The sequence below is a fragment of the Xyrauchen texanus genome, chromosome 2, assembly GCF_025860055.1.
Source record: "Xyrauchen texanus isolate HMW12.3.18 chromosome 2, RBS_HiC_50CHRs, whole genome shotgun sequence".
Classification (NCBI taxonomy): domain Eukaryota; kingdom Metazoa; phylum Chordata; class Actinopteri; order Cypriniformes; family Catostomidae; genus Xyrauchen; species Xyrauchen texanus.
Window position 1 is genome coordinate 40,120,581 of NC_068277.1, and position 21,172 is coordinate 40,141,752.

At 39.6% G+C, this 21,172-nt stretch overlaps 1 protein-coding gene across 1 annotated transcript in view; it reads left to right on the forward strand.

Moving 5' to 3' along the window:
* scrib (scribble planar cell polarity protein) overlaps positions 1 to 21,172 on the forward strand; it is a 112,989-nt gene that overhangs the window by 69,623 nt on the left and 22,194 nt on the right. Inside the window, 14 exon segments of the mRNA XM_052142559.1 lie at positions 2,965 to 3,014; positions 3,016 to 3,052; positions 3,176 to 3,253; positions 3,414 to 3,743; positions 8,541 to 8,621; positions 10,233 to 10,478; positions 11,066 to 11,176; positions 11,286 to 11,462; positions 11,722 to 11,838; positions 12,806 to 12,994; positions 13,210 to 13,329; positions 13,419 to 13,475; positions 13,956 to 14,012; positions 14,317 to 14,397. Coding sequence (XP_051998519.1) covers positions 2,965 to 3,014; positions 3,016 to 3,052; positions 3,176 to 3,253; positions 3,414 to 3,743; positions 8,541 to 8,621; positions 10,233 to 10,478; positions 11,066 to 11,176; positions 11,286 to 11,462; positions 11,722 to 11,838; positions 12,806 to 12,994; positions 13,210 to 13,329; positions 13,419 to 13,475; positions 13,956 to 14,012; positions 14,317 to 14,397 — 1,731 coding nt within the window.

The following is a 21,172-nucleotide window of genomic DNA, read 5'->3' on the forward strand; positions in this document are numbered from 1 at the left end:
GTATGCCCTCACATAGTCAGTCAATACAAATGTGTAATATATTTCGTTGTAATACAGTGCATCCAGAAAGTATGCACAGTCCTTTTTCCACATTTTGTTATGTTTCAGCCTTATTCCAAAATTGATTAAATTAAATATTTTCCTCAAAATTCAACAAACAATACCCCATAATGACAACGTGAAATAAGTTTGTTTGAAATCTTTGCAAATATATTTAAAATAATAAACAACAAAAATCACATGTACATAAGTATTCACAGCCTTTGCCATGACACTCAAAATTGAGCTCAGGTGCATCCTGTTTCCACCGATCATCCTTGAGATGTTTCTACAATTGATTGGAGTCCACCTGTGGTAAATTCAGTTGATTGGACATTATATAGACAGGTGTGTGCCTTTCCAAATCATGTCCCACAGTTAAAGGTGCATGTCAGAGCACAAACCAAGCCATGAAGTCCAAGGAATTGTCTGTAGACCTCCGTGACAGGATTGTATCGAGGCACAGATCTGGGGAAGGGTACAGAAACATTTCTGCAGCATTGAAGGTCCCAATGAGCACAGTGGCCTCCATCATCCGTAAATGGAAGAAGTTTGGAACCACCAGGACTCTTCCTAGAGCTGGCCGCTGGCCAAACTGAGCTATCGGGGGAGAAGGGCCTTAGTCAGGGAGCTGAACAAGAACCCGATGGTCACTCTGACAGAACTCCAGCATTTCTCTGTGGAGAAAGGAGAAACTTCCAGAAGAACAACCATCTCTGCAGCACTCCACCAATCAGGCCCGTATGGTAGAGTAGCCAGACGAAAGCCACTCCTTCGGAAAAATGCCAATGAAATCCCGCCTGGAGTTTACCAAATGGCACCTGAAGGACTCTCAGACCATGAGAAACAAAATTCTCTGGTCTGATGAAACAAAGATTGAACACTTTGGCCTGAATGGCAAACGTCAAGTCTGGAGGAAACCGGGCACCGCTCATTACCTGGCCAATACCATCCCTACAGTGAAGCATGGTGGTGGCAGCATCAGGCTGTGGGGATGTTTTTCAGCGGCAGGAACTGGAAGACTAGTCAGGATCGAGGGAAAAATGAATGCAGCAATGTACAGAGACATCCTTTACGAAAACCTGCTCCAGAGCGCTCTGGACCTCAGACTGAGGCGAAGGTTCATCTTCCAGCAGGACAACGACCCCAAGCACACAGCCATGATAGCAAAGAAATGGTTACGAGACAACTCTGTGAATGTCCTTGAGTGGCCCAGCCAGAGCAAAGACTTGAACCCAATTGAACATCTCTGGAGAGATCTGAAAATGGCTGATGGAGCTTGAGAGGTCCTGCTAAGAAGAATGGGAGAAACTGCCCAAAAATAGGTGTGCCAAGCTTGTAGCATCATATACAAAAAGACTTGAAGCTGTACTTGTAAAAAGTATTGAGCAAAGGCTGTGAATACTTATGTACATGTGATTTTATTTTCTATTTTTTTTTTTATTTTGTATAAATTTGCTAAGATTTCAAATAAACATCTTTCACGTTGTCATTATGGGTATTGTTTGTAGAATTTTGAGGAAAATAATGAATTTAATCAATTTTGGAATAAGGCTGTAACATAATAAAATGTGGAAAAAGTGAAGTGCTGTGAGTACATTCCGGATGCACTGTATATTTGGTTTTTGTGTTTCATTCGTCTCATGATCCCATTGTCCAAAAAAACAGGGAAATCATTGAATTGGCTTTACCTCGTCCCTGTTTTAGGCCTGTTATAATACAATGCTCAAAGAACATTGGACTTGAACTAGATGTGGAATCACTTGATATGACCTTTTTGCTGTTAATGAATAAAACTTGAGTCAATGCAAGTTTTGAAACAGAGGGTGTGTTAATATGTGAACATGTATACTACAGTTTATACTGTATATCCTGTTTTACTTAAACAGATCCTTAGTTTCCTGTCCCAACAGAGGTGGCCTTCTCTCCTTGATTCTTTCAGACTTCTTGACTTTTAGGATTGGTTGAGGGTTTATTTGAACTTGGGGAAACTCCTGCTTTTCTGCCCTCAACCAGTTTAGAGAGCTGTGATGGTGCGTAACTTTCCATATGGTTTTCGCTCATCATAGTGTTAAAGCAGCTTGAAATTTTTACTTTGTTTCTTGAATCCACCATGCTGTTATAGCTAGATGTTCCACATTTTTATGTGCAGTAACTCCAGAGAAAACACTTCTCATTTGATCTCTCAGTGGAATCGTCTACTTACTATTGCACAGAGTAGCCAATTTCTAATCATCGTTTGCCTTTTCATGCACAATTTTACAATGGTTAATTAAAAAAAATTTAAGCTGTTTAAGGTTATGACCTTACAGGTTGTCTGCTTACACAGAGTAAGCTCAATAAGATATCACTGCATACATTTTCTATAGCTCATATTATAATGTCTGTATATTTAAAAACTGAAATTCAATTTGTTCAACTACATGCCCTTTTTTCATATTCCTGTTATCTTGAGGTGTTTAAATTAATCAGCCAAATGTGTCATACATTTCAAACTACAGTACTACAATAAATTCATCATCAAGCAGCCAGGCTGGTCCAACTTGCAAATGTCAAGGGCTTATCTTGTGAACTGAGCGTCTGGACTTTTGGGTTATCTTTCATTTGGATCTAAGAACGGATGAGTTTGTTATGAATAATGTGCTTTCACAAATCTCTAATTTAATAGTATGTAACTACATGCAGCATCATAATTTAGCAAGGAAAGGAGGCTGCTGGTTGGGACAATATACATGATCTGTCTGAACATGAATGCAATCTTATATTTACCTCCTCTCTAAACAAGCATGCACTGCATGAATTTTGTCACATGCCATACATGACTTTTTTTGAGTTAAACCACTCATAGTAAAAGTAATGGTGTTTTTGTGAGGCCTTCTTTCCGCACCTCTCTATGAATATCTGATGTCTTTGCTTCATCTGTAGCTGACCCTGAACATCCTGAGGCAGACTGGTGGGTTAGGCATCAGCATAGCAGGGGAAAGGATCTACACCCTACAAGGGCGATGATGAGGTACATTTTCTGGGCATTCACATGAACAGTGAACTTAACTTAATGCTTTGGTTTTGTCTGTTTGAAGACTGATGTGTGAGTTTTAGCAGGTTGTTTTAATGATGTGCACGTCCTTTTTGTCAGGGTATTTTTATCTCTCGAGTGTCAGAAGATGGCCCTGCAGCCCGTGCTGGGGTCAAAGTGGGAGACAAACTTCTTGAGGTAAATATCTGTCCAGTTGTCTGACTATTTCTTCTGCATCTGTAACCACTTGTTCTGTTATTGTTAATGTCCACTTAGCTGCACGTTTGTACTCGCTGCATACAAACCCATTCATCCGTTCCATTGTAAATTCTCCATAATTCTACTTCTCTCATCTCAGGTAAACGGCGTAGACCTACATGGAGCAGAGCATCACACAGCTGTTGAGGCCTTGCGTAACTCAGGGGCTGCTGTGGTTATGACTGTTCTGCGAGAACACATGGTGGAACCGGAGAATGCCATCACCACCACCCCGCTGCGACCAGAAGATGATTATTTCCCCCGGGAAAGACGGTCCAGTGGGTTGCCTTTCCTCCTGGAGCCGGGCTCACCTGCTGTTAGTGCTGGACCTTGCCAACAACTAGCCACTTGTCTGGTCCGCAACGATAAAGGTTTAGGGTTCAGCATCGCTGGAGGGAAAGGGTCAACACCATACCGAGCAGGAGACATGGTATATTTCATCCCACTCTTGATTGTAGATATCCTGTTTACAAGGCATGATGTTGCAGATACACTTGGGACTTACTTTCTAGTGTATATTTTATGTCTTCATTGGTGTCAATTTCTTAAGGATTTTATCTCAGTGTTTGTTTACAGAGCTCAGTGAGACTCTGGGCATGTTGTCCCCTCTGTACATACTGTCCTACAAGGTCAAAACACAGTAATTACGCCAACACTGAGACTGAGAAAAATGGCTTTAGTTTTTGTTTGGAATTTGTTGTAGCTGCTATTTTCATACACTAATTTCTCTAAATCAGAGCATAGTTGAACCAAAACCGTCATACTTTCTAAATCCTACTTCATAAACATACTTCTGTTTTTATTTGTACGCTAGCGTTTACATCCAGTCAAACGCTCTAGTCTTTCAAAGTATACTTCTTATTGTGCATTCATACTGGTTTGAGATACTGGACTAATTTCTTGTCAGAAGTTTAGACCCATAAAGATGTCTTTATATAGGGCTCTCACGGATCCTTTGAAAGTAATCCCTTAAAATGTTTGTAAAATTAAATGTAAAATTAATGTATCCCAAATTTAAGGTCTTAAAAAGTCTTGAATATCTTAAATGATAAGCAGTGAAGAAACAGTCTTTTGTTCTGAAAGAGGTCTTAAATTTGGGAGCGAAAAAACAGTAATCGTGATATGACCTAATGTGATTATCTAATTAGATAAATGCATGCGCTGCATCCTTCAAAGTGAAAATGTTGCACTGTTGTATTTTCTCCAAGCATTGACACTTAGGACAATTGAGGGACTTGTACACAACTATTACACAAGGTGCAAACATTCATTGACGCTCAAGAAGACAACACACTAACATATGCATACTATACTTCATGTAAATATCTGTAATGTAGATTCTGAAGAGCAGTACTAAATAGAAAAATATTTTATCGCTATTTATATAAATTATGAAAGTGTTTGTGAACATTTGAGACAAAAGTGAATGCAAAATTCTCTTCTCAACTATATATACTGTTTATTAAACCTTCAATGAATGGGTTATCAGCTGACTTCCTTTTCTTTGGCTGTCTATTTTGTTTCTGAACAGCAATCTAAATCAAGAAAATCTGTGATTTTGCTACTCAAACAGCCATTTGGCTCCTTAATGTTTTAGTTTGGAGCCAATGGCTCCTAAGAATTTTTTTTATTCTGGAGTATTTCAAAGTTAAAGTAAAGCCTTTTAAAGTTAAAATGATTAATATCAATTATCGAATCAGCACAATCCAATATCAGTTGACCTCTAATTTGAATCTATTTATATAGATAAACACACAATATTAGTGTGATATTTATGTGGAAAACATGTCTTGCTTATAGCCTACCCTGTTAAGCAATGTTAAGGCCATGGTGAATGTGTGCCCCTGCTTATTTTAGTAAGGGACTGTGATACATTATTTATTTTGAGATTTTGTTGGTTTGTTTTGGTATGGGGATACAGTATATATTATAGTCTTGAAAAAGGTCTTAAAAAGTCTCACATTTGATTTTAAAAACTCTGCAGCAACCCTGTTATAGTCGTTAAGATTTGAATTATACTAATGCAGGTATCTCCTGACCTCCACATACACGTTATTGACATGCACATCCACTGTTGTTCTTTCCACCTTTGTCTCCTGTTGTTCACCGGAGATTACATCATCATCATGCACTTATCACATATCATCTTGCACGTCTTGTGGACCCACACATACACTAGCATACAGGTAAAAGCTAAAAGTATACTTTGGGCTTTAGGAGCTGTACAAACCGAACACAATTTCCTCTTACTTTTGCCCTGCTTTTTAAAAAAGTTTTGACATGCTCTAGACAGGCGTATTTAACTGTTGCACCATGTCTCGGTGTTGAGTGAAGCTGTGTCAAGTTAAAATAACTTCAACTTTTAAAAATGCATTGAGACATTTGCATTCTTTTCCATTTGTTGTGCTGCATCTAGCTTTTTTTTTAGCCTAAGTGTGCATTAATTTTGTATGACTGTAGTTACTGCGTTTTGCTTTTGTAGAATTCTTCACTCCGTAAACATACACTCTGCATAAAAATCCTGCAAGGTACTCTCACCAAGGCAACAATGAATAGAGTTACAGGGTCTGACACCCGATAGAGCTCTAGATAAGAGGCAGGCGGATAAATTATTTTTGGATTTCCACAGCAGTCACATATCATACTGCCCTCTAGCTTTGTGACACACAAGGCTGCATGCTCACTGCAGCCATGAAGGAGACAAAGTCAGTCACACATTAGCACATGCACACACACTTTGCTGAGTAATTGTAAGTCTTGTTTTTGTCCTTTTGCTTGGCATTTGTGTTTGCTTTATTAAGTAGGTTTTCTTTGTAAATGCAGCATCTCACTGTATTGTCTGTATGCTACTTTGAGCCTTTGGCATGCAATGTTCCGTTTACAAACCTAAATATATTTGCTTATGAAAGTTTGTAACTCATAGCTGCTAAAATAATGTATATTAAGGTTTTTAAGCATAAAGTGGCATTGAAAGAATTATATAATTTCCTTTTAATTTAACAGGGTTAAATGGTGTGGAATTAGGAATGTAATTGTTAAAAATACTGTATGTATGTACAGTTGAATTCAGACGTTTACATACACTTAGGTTGAAGTCATTTAAAACAATTTTTTTTAACCACTCCACAGATTTAATATTAGCAAACAATAGTTTTAGCAAAGGCGTTTAAGACATCTACTTTGTACATGACACAAGTCATTTTTTCCAACAATTGTTTACAGACAGATTGTTTTACTTTTGACTTTTAATGGACTATATCACAATTCCAGTGGGTCAGAAGTTTACATACACTAAGTTAACTGTACCTTTAACCAGCTTGGAAAATTCCAGAAAATTATGTGAGGCGTTGGCGAGGATCGCTGAGAATAGCATGAGCCTCCCATGCTGTGAGTCTCTGTGGTGTCATGCACAACGAACAACGTGATAAGATGCACGGATTGACTGTCTTGGAAATGGAGGCAGCTGAGACTTGTCCTCCACCACCCGGATTGAGATGAGTAACCACACCACCACGAGGTCCTAATAAGTAGTGGGAATTGGGCATTACAAATGGGGAGAAAAGTGGGTATAAAAAAAAAAGAAATCAGTCAAGACCTCAGCTAAAAAATGTGTTGCCCTCCACAAGACTGGTTCATCCTTGGGAGCAATTTCCAAACACCTGAAGGTACCACGCAACCACCGTACCGCTCAGGAAGGAGATGCATTCTGTCTCTTAGAGATGAACGTAGTTTGGTGCAAAAAGTGAAAATAAGTCTCAGAACAACAGCAAAGGACCTTGTCAAGATGCTGGAGGAAACTGGTAGACAAGTATCTATATCCACAGTAAAACATGTTCTATATTGACAACCTGAAAGGCTGCTCAGCAAGGAAGAAGCCAGTGCTCCAAAACTGCCATAAAAAAGCCAGACTACAGTTTGCAAGTGCACATGGGGACAAAGTTCTTTCTTTTTGGAGAAAAGTATATGAAACAAATATTTTATGTTTTGGCCATAATGAACATCGTTATGTTTGGAGGAAAAAGACTGAGGCTTGCAAGCCGAAGAACACCATCCCAAACGTGAAGCATGGGGGTGGCAGCATCATGTTGTCTGCCCACAAATTTTCTATCAGATTGAGGTCAGGGCTTTGTGATGGCCACTCCAATACCTTGACTTTGTTGTCCTTAAGCCATTTTTCCACAACTTTGGAGGTATGCTTTGGGTCATTGTCCATTTGGAAGATCCATTTGCGACTTCATTGCTGATGTCTTTAGATGTTGCTTCAATATATCAGCATCATTTTCCTTAATGATGATTCCATCTATTTTGTGAAGTGCACCAGTCCCTTCTGCAGCAAAGCACCCCCACAACATGATGATGCCACCCCCATGCTTCACGGTTGGGATGGTGTTCTTCAGCTTCCAAGCCTCAGACTTTTTCCTCCAAACATAACAATGGTCATTATGCCAAATAATTTTTATTTTTGTTTCATCAGTACAGAGAATATTTAAAGTACGATTGTTGTTCCCATGTGCACTTGCTAACTGTAGTCTGGCTTTTTTATGGCGGTTTTGGAGTAGTGTCTTCTTTCTTGCTGAGGAGCCTTTCAGGTTATGTCGAAATAGGACTAATTTTACTGTGGATATAGGTACTTGTCTACCTGTTTTCTACAGCATCTTCACAAGGTCATTTGCTGCTTTTTGCACCAAACTATGTTAATCTATAGGAGACAGAAGATATGCTCAAGATATGCTTCAAGAGTTTGAAGGTAGGCCTTAAAATACCTCCTTAGGTACACCTCCAATTCAGTACACCACCTATCAGAAGCTAATTGTCTAAACTTGACATTATTTTCTGGAATTTTCTAAGCTGCTTAAAGTCACAGTTACAATTATGTATATGTGTGTATATATATGTATATACATATATAAAGTGTTGGTTTTACCTAGACCCTAATAGGCCTTTAAAAACAAAGCTGATAATTTTAAGTTAAGGTCAGATGGATATTTTCTCTGTTAGAGGGTCATGGCATTGCAGCATGTTGCACCAGCCTACACACCCCTGAATGCAGAGACAACTTTACCAGCTAGACAAGAGCATTGAGCTCTATGTTCAGGCCAACTTGTATTCACCAGCCAGCTATATATTGTACTAACAGTGTATGCACATTTTTCTTTTTAAATACAGAAATAAATGTAACATAAATTTGGTATGTTGACTTGACTCTGATCTCCTTCTGTATACTTAGAGAATCTTCATATCTCGTATTGCTGAAGGAGGAGCTGCTCACAGAGACAACATCCTGCACGTGGGAGACAGGGTCATATCAGTGAGTCTCTCTCTCTCTCTCTCTGAATTGCAACACTTATTTTACACCAGGTTCTCCAAAAAAGTACACCATCATTAACAAGGCAGGTGGAAGAATTGACATTCGCCACTACATTGTTAATCGGGCAAGTTATTAGAGAAATCCAATAGTCTTAAAATGGCCAAAAATGTTACTATTAATTGGCCTGGCTGTTATGTATCGATCTATCACTATAGGAAATCCTAATAAATTGTCTGTCAGCCTCTGTATTGTTTATATCCCATAATTATTATTATAAAATATGTTATTATGCCCCAGTCAGTCAGCGTTCTGCAGAATGCGACAAGAAATGTTCTGCTATTTCTCTGTGTGCTGTATGCCATAAAATTTGTTTCACACTCAGCAAAACAACAAGATGTGTATGGATACAATTCGTAATGCGTAATTGTGCACTCTTTTCCTGAAAACCTAGTTTGTGTTACTACTCTGCATTGTGAGTTATAATCTTAAATGTTTTGTCTCCTTTGAGCCCTCTCTATTTCGATATTTAGCTTTTTTTTTTTCTCCCTCTGTCATTGCATGGGATTTCACTAACACACTACTTGCCTGCTTGATGTTGGGTATGGTGATGGGAGCTTTTTGGCTTGTTTTATGGGCCAGCTGTCATAGTAACTGTATGTGTTACCATGACAGCTGTTGCTCATTCTCCCAATGATAAGCGCCGGTACTGAATGGTCAGTGCTGATCTCTGTTTGTCACCATGGTGGAATTTCTTACTGCTAACAAGGGAACCAGAAATTAGGAAAAGTCTTCCATGCAGGAAGTAGGGCAGGCTTAGATGCTCAGGCCACATTATGCTTGGATTTGCAGAGAGATATCCACATGTTCTGCCACTCTTCTGTTTTTAAATGACAAACAAAATGGCTTTAAGCCCCAATTCCAGTGATAGCATATCATGCTTGACCACATCAAGACATGAGCCACTGTTTTTTACCAGATGTATCAAACATTATTAAATACCAAAATGAACAGGCTCAAATTAAGGTACTAAATACCACTGTTCTGATTGATTCATCATATTAGTTCTTGACCGTTCTTGATTTAGTTCTTTTTGGATATTTATTTATGGTTTGGTTAGATATATCATTAGCTGTAGTAGATTGTTAGTTTAGCTGTGGGTTTTTTATAAGGCTGCTCTTTCCTATCTGCTTTAACACACTTTTAAGTGATCTTGCTGCCTAAAGCACCCTCAGCTCTTCCTCATCCTCCTCCTGCAATACCTATTCTCTTTTTTGTTGTTGTATTTCCCCAGTTAGATGTGGCACAGATCAGAATTTTGGCTTAATGCATGATTTTCTCCCACAACCCAGGTTTTAAAATCAAATATGCAGGTTAACTCTAAATGCATGAGAGGGCTCTGTATTTGCATTGGCTTCAGATGTTCCAAATCAGTCTTAAATGACAATTTCAGAGTCACAGTTTTTTAACCAACACCTGGGCACTTGAACGCTGGAGCACTGGAATGCCACTGACGTACACCACTTAATGAGTCAGTATGACGTGTCGGCACATGTTCGGCACACTGGCTCTCTTTGACCATCACTTTACTCTGGTGTTTGGCTGTCACTCCAGATCAATGGTGTAGACATGACAGAGGCCAGGCATGACCAGGCAGTAGCGCTTCTTACTGGCACCTCCCCCACCATCACCCTGCTAGTTGAGCGGGACCAGGCCAGTGCAGGGGGCGGCTCCCCTCGAACACGGCCTCATTCCCCCCCTCCTCCAGAGCCTTCTGACTCTCCTGATCAAGAAGAGGGAGGAGACGAACTCCTCGGAAACCATCTCAGCTGCCCCATGGAAGATGAATACCCCATTGAGGTGAGAGCATGACCAAATGCATTTATCTAGCACTTATTATGGTTATATGCAACAACAGTGTGACTTTGTAATTATCTCTGTAGAGTGGAAAGCAACTGATATACTGCTTTTACATTTGATAAATGCCATTTTCAGTCATTCATTGTACTGAATAGCTTTGTTTGACGTTTTAATGACTCGCTCAACAGCGAAAATGGTGCACGGTATGAAAATAGCATAGTGGTTGTAATGTGTTAGGAATGTGTTTTGGCCTTTTGATTAGTGATGTCCAAAGTCGCTATTATATGGTGGTATTTTAATGATGATCCCTTGAAATGTATTTATTTATTTATTTTAATGAAAAGTTGTAGGACTTGAAGACAAGTTAGCATCACAAGTAGCTGAACCTTCAGTTCATGCTTGTATCTTTTCCATTATGATCTGGATACTATAGCTTAACCCAACTTATCAAATTTGATTAGGTTAAAAATCTAAATGTGTCATTGTTGAGCAGAGCATATTTTTTTCTTTATATAGAGCTATCTCAATCCAGCCATAATAGTTTCATCCAATGTTAACAATTTGATTATCTTTTTTGGCCCGGGCAGGAAGTGACGTTGATCAAAGCAGGTGGTCCCCTGGGTTTGAGCATTGTAGGGGGTAGCGACCATGCCAGCCATCCTTTTGGAGTTAATGAGCCCGGTGTGTTCATCTCAAAAGTAAGTTCACAGAAGCATCTGACTTGATGCAGGCCAAAGTAATAACTTAATGGCATGATTTATGTCCAGTGAAATCTGTCCAATTTTTGACTGTTTTATTTGTGTGTAGGTCATCCCTAATGGCTTGTCCTCTCAAAGTGGGCTGCGTGTTGGCGATCGCATCTTAGAGGTGAATTCCATCGACCTGCGACATGCCACCCACCAGGAAGCTGTTCGAGCCTTACTCTCCAACAAGCAGGAGATCTGCATGCTTGTGCGCAGAGATCCCTCGCCCCCTGGCATGCAGGTATACAGACTTTTTTTTTTTTTAGGGATAAATAGAATGAAAATGTGAGCAGTGTTCACCTAACTCATGTAGATGTAGCTCCTCTTTAGCTGAAAATAGAAAATAATGGCTTACAATGATAATGAGACTTTAGATTTATAGCCCTTGTTAGATTAAAAAATAAATAAATAAATCTACAATTTAAAAATCCTATACTCCTCATGAGACCAGAGCTATCAACATAGCCTCTAATTCAAACATCCTCTGTGTCACTGTATAGGAGATTGTCATTTACAAGCAGCCTGGAGAAAAGCTGGGCATCAGCATCAGGGGAGGAGCTAAAGGCCATGCAGGCAACCCCTTTGACCCCACCGATGAAGGCATATTTATTTCCAAGGTAACCATACAGGATACTTTGTTCAGGTATATGCAGGGCTGTTTCTAGGCATAGGCGAATTAGGGCTGTCGGCTAGGGCGCCACCAGCTGGGATTGAAAAAAATCAGATTTTTGTCTGTCTGAATTTTCATATCGGTTTTTATGTGTTTTGTATATCATATGTTGTATGACTGTGTGGTATGTCAGGTGTTGTGACGAGACAAATTAATTTAATTAATGATAACCATTACAACTGCCTCTATCATGAGCACAATTAACATTATGACACTGCATTTTAGCAAGAATTCACAAAATGTTAAGTACAATGTTAAGCAGCTGAATATTAGCATGAATTAAATATTTTTTTTATATATTATTAGAAAGATGTTGATCAGAAATGCAAATATTTGTTGTATTTTGAAATTATATTAATAATGAATGACGATTCTCGCCTAAAGCCGGGGCCACACAAGGGGTTGATTTTTAGGTGAGAGCTTTAATCACCAGCCAGGTGGAGGTAGACTGAGTAAACATTAGCGTCTGCCAGCCAGAGTTTGTTAATAACGACTGTCGCACCTCCCTGCTGAGTAAATTGATTGCATCCCAAATTACAATTGTTTATGCTGACGCAGTTCTATTGTTTTATTGGTGAGCTCAACGTGACAGGGAATCAGACATAACTAAACTCTCTTTGTCACCCCAACACCATTCTTAAGCGGCTAGTATGTCATACATCTGACTGAAGAGAGCGAGATCTCTGCAAAACAGCCGGCAATTGTGACACCTTCTGCCAAAATCGAGTTGTCTTTAAACATTTGGGTCTGGTAACCTCCCTGACAATTTCTTTAAAACATCACCGTTATGGTGTAAGCAGCTTTGCTTTTAGGTTTAGTTCTTTTGTTGTCTAATTTTAGTTATGCAATCTTATTAAGCTGCTTTTTTTTATTGGCAAGTTCTTGATTTTCTCATATGTTTTTATTACCTGTAGGTGAGCTCCAGTGGTGCAGCTGCTCGAGATGGGCGTCTGCGGGTAGGCATGCGTATTCTTGAGGTTGGCAACAACAGTCTGCTGGGAATGACGCACACTGAAGCAGTAAGGGTCTTGCGTGCTTCTGGTGATTCCCTGATGATACTTGTGTGTGATGGCTTTGACCCAAGAAATGCTGCTGGCATGGAGGTAAGCACCTATTTAAACAGGAGGTGAAGAGATCTGCTCTGAGATCTATTAAAGTCAGACAAATTAGTCTATATATATATATATATATATATATATATATATATATATATATATATATATATATATATATATATATATATATATATAAATATAAATAAATATGAATATAAATATAAATAATGATTGATTTATAGGTTGATTAATTGTGTTTTCAGGCATCTCCTGGTATTATTGCAAACCCATTTGCTGCAGGTATTGTTCGTAAGAACAGTATGGAAAGCATCTCATCAGTAGACAGAGATCTGAGTCCTGAAGAGATTGACATCATGCAGAAGGTGAGCTTTTCTTCGTGCATCAAAAAGAACAGAAACTGGAATGTTGAATTTAAAGAAAATAACATCTATCTGTCTGGCCTTCTCTATAGGAGGTGGAGATGGTGAGGGAGACGTCACAGTGGGAACGGGAGGAGATGGAAAAAGTGGTGTGTGATTTCCTCCCAAATGCCTTTTTCACAAAGGATTATTATATAATACATAAATTACTATGAAAATGATGACCATTTCCAAATTCCTGAAGTATTAATCCTCCCATAAAACTTGCTAATATATGCGGATCTGTCTTCTCTTTCTCTTATCTTTTGCCCCTCCTTTCCCAAACCCTTCTGAATGGTCTTGGGTGCTGCTCGTTCCACACACCACATCTTCTTTCTATTCAATTCCATTCACCATCTCCTTTAAATATGTTTCTTCATGCTCCCATCATTATGCGGTTCATCTACGTTTCCACATCACCTAACCCATTACCCCCATTGGTACCATTGGAATGCATGTGTGTATGCGTGTGTCCATCGTTGTGTGGGCAAAACATGTGCTTGTGTGTGTGTGTGTGTGTGTGTGTGTGATGAACCTGACCCCCCCCACCCCCACCCGGCCAACCGTCCTTACTCCCTATCTTGGTAAAGGAGCGCATGCGCTTGGAGCGCGAGGAGGCAACTCGCTTGCTGGAGGAGGAAACTGAGGTGAGGCCTTATGACCTCCCTGTATTTACACCCCACAAAAGGGCTTCAGGAGCAGAACATGGAACTAACATCACACAAACTGAATCTTTGAGCAAGAGGGCACACAATCTTTCTTAAGAATTTCTGGGGATCAAAGCCTAATGAAAAGTGAAAATAAATTCAGAAAATTGTTGAAAATGAATCTCAAAAATGTTAAATGTTTAAAAAAGTGAAGTGGTTGCATTTACCTAAATATGTGTTGAGGGAATTAAATGCATACAAAGATCTTTCAGTGTTCTTTTTCAGTGTAACCCTTTATTTTCAGAACTTGAGCACTGGACCACTAAAACTGGACTACAAGACACTGGCAGCCCTACCAACAACCAGTCTACAGAAAGTGAATCGAGTAAGTTTCTACATGTTAAATCCTCCCCTGTTTCAAAATGTAATATTTCAGGAAGTGAAAGTAGGTTCCTGCAGTGCTCTTCTCTATTTAAAACTATTTATCTAGTTCTTGCATATTAATGAAATTATTTTAACATTTAAAAATCCATGTGTCAACACGCTGGAACGTTTATGTCAACTGCAAATAAGGGTAAAGGCTCCCGATATACTTCTGGAGAAGTTTTCTTCGTTCTTTCGTTCAGGGGTAAAAAGAAGTTCTAAACAGCAGAACAATGTTTGCAAACATTTAGACACCCGCAACACCACTGTGGGAGGCTTTTATTAGTACACTTAATTGAACGCTGAGTAAAACTAAAAAAAGAATGTGGCATTAAAATGTGTTATTAATGACTTAATGCCTCATTCCTTGAGTAGGATTCACATTAGATCTGTAAAACGTGCTTTAGTAAACCCTCTATGATGATTTTAAGTAGTATATATGCAGTAGATAATGTTTCATTCGTCTAGTTTACATTCTAAATTCATGTGAGTTAATATGCTTACATACTATATGTGCCCATAATACAGTTGAAGATAGAAGTTTACATACACCTTAGCCAAATACATTTAAACTCAGTTTTTCACAATTCCTGACATTTAATCGTAGAAAACATTCCCTGTCTGAGGTCAGTTAGGATCACTACTTTATTTTAAGAATGTGAAATGTCAGGGGTCCCGGGTAGCTCATCGTGTATTGACGCTGACCACCACCCCATGAGTCGCGAGTTCGGATCCAGGGTGTGCTGAGTGACTCCTGCCAGGTCTCCCAAGCAACCAAATTGGCCCGTTTCTTAAGGAGGGCCACATGGGGTAACCTTCTCATGGTCGCGATAAGTGGTTCTCGCTCTCAATAGGACGCGTGGTAAGTTGTGCATGGATCGTGGAGAGTAGCATGAGCCTCCACATGTGGAGTCTCCACAGTGTCATGCACAATTAGCCAAGTGATAAGATGCGTGAATTGGCTTTGTTAAAGTCCCCAAGAATACCATGAGGACCTAATAAGTAGTGGGAATAGGGCATTCTAAATTGGGTGAAAATTTGAAATATCAGAATAATAATAAGAGAGATTTATTTCAGTTTTTATTTCATCATATTACCAGTAGGTCAGACGTTTACATACACTTTGTTAGTATTTGGTATCATTACCTATAAATTGTTTAACATGGGTCAAATGCTTTGGGTAGCCTTCCACAAGCTTCTAAAAAAAAAAGACCGATCTGGTGTAACGAAGTCATGTTTGTAGGTCTCCTTGCTCGCACACGCTTTTTCAGTTCTGCCCACAAATTTTCTATCGGATTGAGATCAGGTGATGGCTAATCCAATACATTGACTTTGTTGTCCTTAAGCCATTTTTCCACATCTTTGGAGGTATGCTTGGCTTCATTGTCCATTTAGAAGGTCCATTTGAGACCAAGTTTTAACTTCATCGCTGATGTCTTGAGATATTGCTTCAATATATCCACATAAATTTCCTTCCTCATGATGCCATTGTGCACCAGTCCCTCCTGCAGCAAAACACCCCCACATTATGATGTTGCCACCCCCATGCTTCACAGTTGGGATGCTGTTCTACGGTTTGTAAGCCTCACCCTTTTTCCTCCAAACATAACAATGGTCATTATGGCCAAAAAGTTCGTTTTTTGTCCCCATGTGCACTTGCAAACTGTAGTCTGGCTTTTTATGGCAGTTTTGGAGAAGTGGCTTCCTCCTTGCTGAGCAGCCTTTCAGGTTATGTCTATATAGGACTCGTTTTACTGTAGATATAGATACTTGTCTATCCGTTTCCTCCAGCATCTTCACAAGTTCTTTTGCTGTTGTTCTGGGATTGATTTGCACTTTTTTCACCAAATTACATTCATCTCTAGGAGACAGAATGAGTCTCCTTCCTGAGTTGTATGATGAATACGTGGTCCCATGGTGTTTATACGTGTGTACTATTTTTGTACAGATGAACATGGTACCTTCATGCATTTGAAAATTGCTCTCAAGGAGGAACCAGTCGTGTGGAGTTCCAAACATTTTTTCAGGGGTCTTTGCTGATTTCATTTTATTTTCCCATTTTCCCAAGCAAACAGGCTCAGAGTTTGAAGTTAGGCTTTAAAATAACTATCAAAAGCTAATTGACTAAAGGCTTGACATAATTTTCTGGAATATTCCAAGCTGCTTAAAGTCATATTGGATGTAAACTTTTAACCCACTGGAATTGTGATATAGTCAATTAAAAGTGAAACAATCTGTCTGTAAACAATTATTGAAGAAATTACTCATGTCATGCACAAAGTAGATGTCCTAAACAACTTGCCAAAACTATAGTTTGCTAATCTGATATCTGTTGAGTGGTTAAAAAATGAGTTTTAATGACTTCAACCTAAGTGTATGTAAACTTCTGTCTTCAACTGTATGTGCCGATTACACTGTTACTGTAATTTAAGATGACACTGATACTACAGCAAGTATGGGTGTATAAAAGTGTTAAAGGGATAGTTCACCCAAAAATTTAAATTCTCTCATTGACTCACCCTCATGCCATCCCAGGTGTGTATGACTTTTTTTTTTTTTTCTTCTGCTGAAAACATTTGAATAAAAATAGAAGAATATCTCAGCTCAATAGGTCCGTAAAATGTAGATGGTAATCCTTTTGAATCTCCAAAAAGAACAGTCAGCATAAACATCATCCATATGACTCAACTGGTTAAATTAATGTCTTCTGAAGTAAAATCAAATAAAAAAAAAAATCACCTTTGGTGTGAAAAAGATCAATAATGAAGCACTTTTTAACTATAAATCATTGCTTCCGGTCAGCAGCACTATGCACATTTATGAGAGGGCGGAGCTCACACGGCCTTGTGTGACGTTTTTGTGTTGGCATGTTATGGAAGTAATCTCACATTTTTCTCTTGGTTGAGACATCCAGAATGAGCACACAGACGCCCCATTGTGAAAACCATACAGAAACAAAAATGTCTGATTATTATATTATGTCTGATTCCCTGTAACACTGAGCTCTCCGATAAAACAATAGTACCGCGTAAGCATAAACAATTGTAATTTGGGATGTGATCAATTTACTCAGCAGGGAGGTCTGACGGTTAGTTTAGAAAAAATATCTAAACTAAAACCAACAAAGCTTCTGTACAGTGTTCCTCCTACTCACAACAGCACAGCTTTTCCAGGTGTGACGCACGTGCATCTGTTCTCGAGTGTACATGACAACGCAATTACATCATGCACGTACTGCTGCTGACTGGAAGCGATGATATAGTACAAAAGTACTTAAATATTTATCTGTTTTGTTGGAAAATGTATTGTGTTTTTTTTTAGAAGACATTGATTTATCTAGTGGAGTCATGTGTGACGATGTCCTTTTTTATTTTTATTTTTTTATTGGAGCTTCAAAGGTCTGATTATCCTCCACTTGTATTTTAAGGACCTACTGAGCCAAAATATTTTTCTATTGTTCTTCAAATGTGTTCTGCTGAAGAAAAAAGTCATACACACCTGGGATGGCATGATGTTGAGTAAATGATGAGAGAATTAATATTTTGCGGTTAACTAGCTCTCAAAAGAATGATGATAAGAGAAGCATATCTTACTTTGGGCAGTTGTGTCGGCTTTTGCTTCAATTGGCACATAAGTGAATGGGCACTTGAGAGTATATGTGTAGATTTTATTCCTTTTGTTGACTAATTAAACCAAAAAATATCCCATAACATGGTCTTGGAAAAAGTCTCTATGCGAACGATTGTACAGATGTATTTAAATTTGCACCAGCTCGCAAATAACTGCTCGCCGGTGTGATCATGTTGACTGATCTTGACTGACTGAACAAGGTAAAAAAACTTTGCTGCCAGCCTCAAAGTTCGAGCTCCGAGTCACACCAACAGATGACGTGGACCAATGGCAGTAAGAAGGTGTTTAGCAGCTGGTAAGAATTTTTCCTAAAAGTTAGCCAGGGCCAGCTGTTACTACCGCCGAATCTTAAAAACACCTTTTTGACTAGATGTTGTTCTAAATTACTTGACACACATTCAATTTTGTATGAAGTATATCGTGCCTTAACAGTGGTGACCCAGTTACTGAACCTAAAATATACACTTTCCTTGTATACATACATACATACATATATATATTCTAACCTAAAATAAAAAAAGACTGACTTATTTGACAACTACCCATTTATATTTATTTATTTTGGGAGATCCAAAGCAAAAAAACTGTTCATTTAAGTCATACATTTTATGCAATTGAACCCATGATGTCCTTAGGGTTGCTAGGAACATGTAGAAAGCCCAATTTAGACACTTCTAACTGATGTTTTCTTATCCCATAACTACTGCGAGTGACATAGATCGTCATGCCCTGTTTTAAAGGCAGTTTAAAGGATTTATGTTTGTTTTAAGTTAAAATAGACATTCATTACTGCTGCGAGATTATTGTAGAGCCATGTGATGGCGCCGCAGATGGCCGCCTTGGTGTGGAGCTCTCCAATTCTTTTGTTGTTTTTGTTTGTTTGTCCTGTTTTTAGTAATCTTTTTCCAGGCAGTTTTACCAGGGACAAACTGCTGAACATTCGGCAGCACATACCAGATAATCTTTTCCCAGGTTTTGAATATTCAGACGTTTTGCTGGTCCTTTTAGTCAGAGGCACAGCTGTGTTTAAACGCGCTACGAGACGGTGCTGGTTAAACTCCAAGCATTCATCTAGCGAATCTCCGCTCTCTTCCCAACAAAACTGATGAACTACATCTCCTCACATGTACTAAGGACTTCTCAAACTCTGCTGCACTGTGCTTCACAGAAACCTGGCTGAGTGAAGCCATTCCGGACAGCGCATTACATCTGCCGGGCTTCCAGCTGTTCAGAGCGGATTGCATCGCGGAATTAACGGAGAAAACGAGAGGCGGTGGAACATGCTTTTACATCAACGAACGTTGGTGTACAGATGTAACAACGTTAAAGAGTATGTGCTGTCTTAATCTGGAAGCGCTCTTTATTAACTGTAAGCCGTTCTACCCGCCACAGTAGTTTTCTTTGTTTATTCTGGTTTGTGTTTACATTCCTCCAAACGCGTCTGGGAACATAGCGCTGCAACAGCTGGCTGATCAAATCACAGACCCTGAACAACAATACCCGGACTCAGTTATTATTATTCTTGGGGACTTTAATAAAGCAAATCTCACACGTGAACTGCCCAAATACAGACAGCACATTACATGCCCCACCAGAGACAGGAATGCTACAAAACAATAAAGGATGCGTATCGCTCTATCCCACGTGCAGATTTGGGACTCTCTGATCACTGTCTGGTTCATCTTCTTCCGACCTACAGGCAGAAATTAAAATCAACACCGCTATTAGTAAGGACTCTTAAGATATGGACCAATGAAGCAGAGTTGGAACTACAAGCCTGCTTTGACTACACTGATATTGGAGTGTTTTTGAAGCTGCAGCCACTGAACTGGATGAGATCACAGATACTGTTACATCATACATCAGTTTCTGTGAGGACATGTGCATCCCTACAGGACATTTTTATCAGAAAGCTTCGTCATGCCAAAGAGGATGCTACAGAGGTGGGGATAAAGTCTTGTACAATCAGGCCAGGAAATCAGATTGGCTAAAAGAAGTTACTCTGAGAAGCTGAAAAAATAGTTTTCAGCTAACAACCCTGCATCAGTGTGGAGTGGCCTGAAACAACTTCTTATTTAAAGGACTCCTACCCCCAACCCTGTGGTGGACCAACGACTGGCTGACGACCTGAATGTGTTCTACTGCAGATTCGAAAGGCCCAATTTCACACCCCACACACACTCGGATCTTCACTTCACACAAACATTAACACCTCCTGCAACCCTCCTGCTGCACAACCTGCACTCAAGATCTGTGAAGACGATGTGTGCTGCGTCTTTTGGAAGCAAAGGTCAAGGAAGGTTTCAGGCCCAGATGGTGTCTCACCAGCGTGCCTTCGTTCCTGTGCTAACCAACTGGCCCCCATCTTCACACAGTTCTTCAATATATCACTGGAGCAGTGTGAATCCCATGCTGCTTCAAACGCTCAATTATTACCCTGTCCCTAAGAAACCAAAAATCACAGGACTTCATGACCACAGACCTGTCACCCTGACATCTGTGGTCATGAAGTCTTTTGAGAGACTGGTGTTGGCCCACCTGAAGGACATCACTGGACCCTTTCTAGATCCCCTTCAATTTGCTTTTTGAGCAAACAGGTCTGTATATGATGCACTCAACATGGAATTGCATCATATCCTGCAACATCTGGACAGACGGGACATACGCAAGGATCCTTTTTGTGGACTTCAGCTCGGCTTTCAACACAATCATCCCAGCTATGCTCCGGACTAAGTTAAACCAAATCCCTGTTCCCATGTCTATCTGTCAGTGGATTACCAGCTTTCTGATGGACCGGCAACAGCTTGTGAGGCAGGGAAAATTCACTTCCACCACCTGTACCATCAGCACTGGTACCCCCCCAGGAATGTGTGCACTCTCCATTTTTTTTTTTCTCCCTCTACACCAATGACTGCACCACCAAGGATCCCTCTGTCAAGCTCCGGAAGTTTGCAGACGACACCGCTGTCATCGGCCTCATCCGAGATGATGATGATGAGTCTGCATATAGAAACGTGGTTGAATGGCTGGCTGGCTGTCTGGTGCAATCAAAACAACCTGGAGCTGAACACGCTCAAAACGGTGGAGATGATTGTGGACTTTAGGAG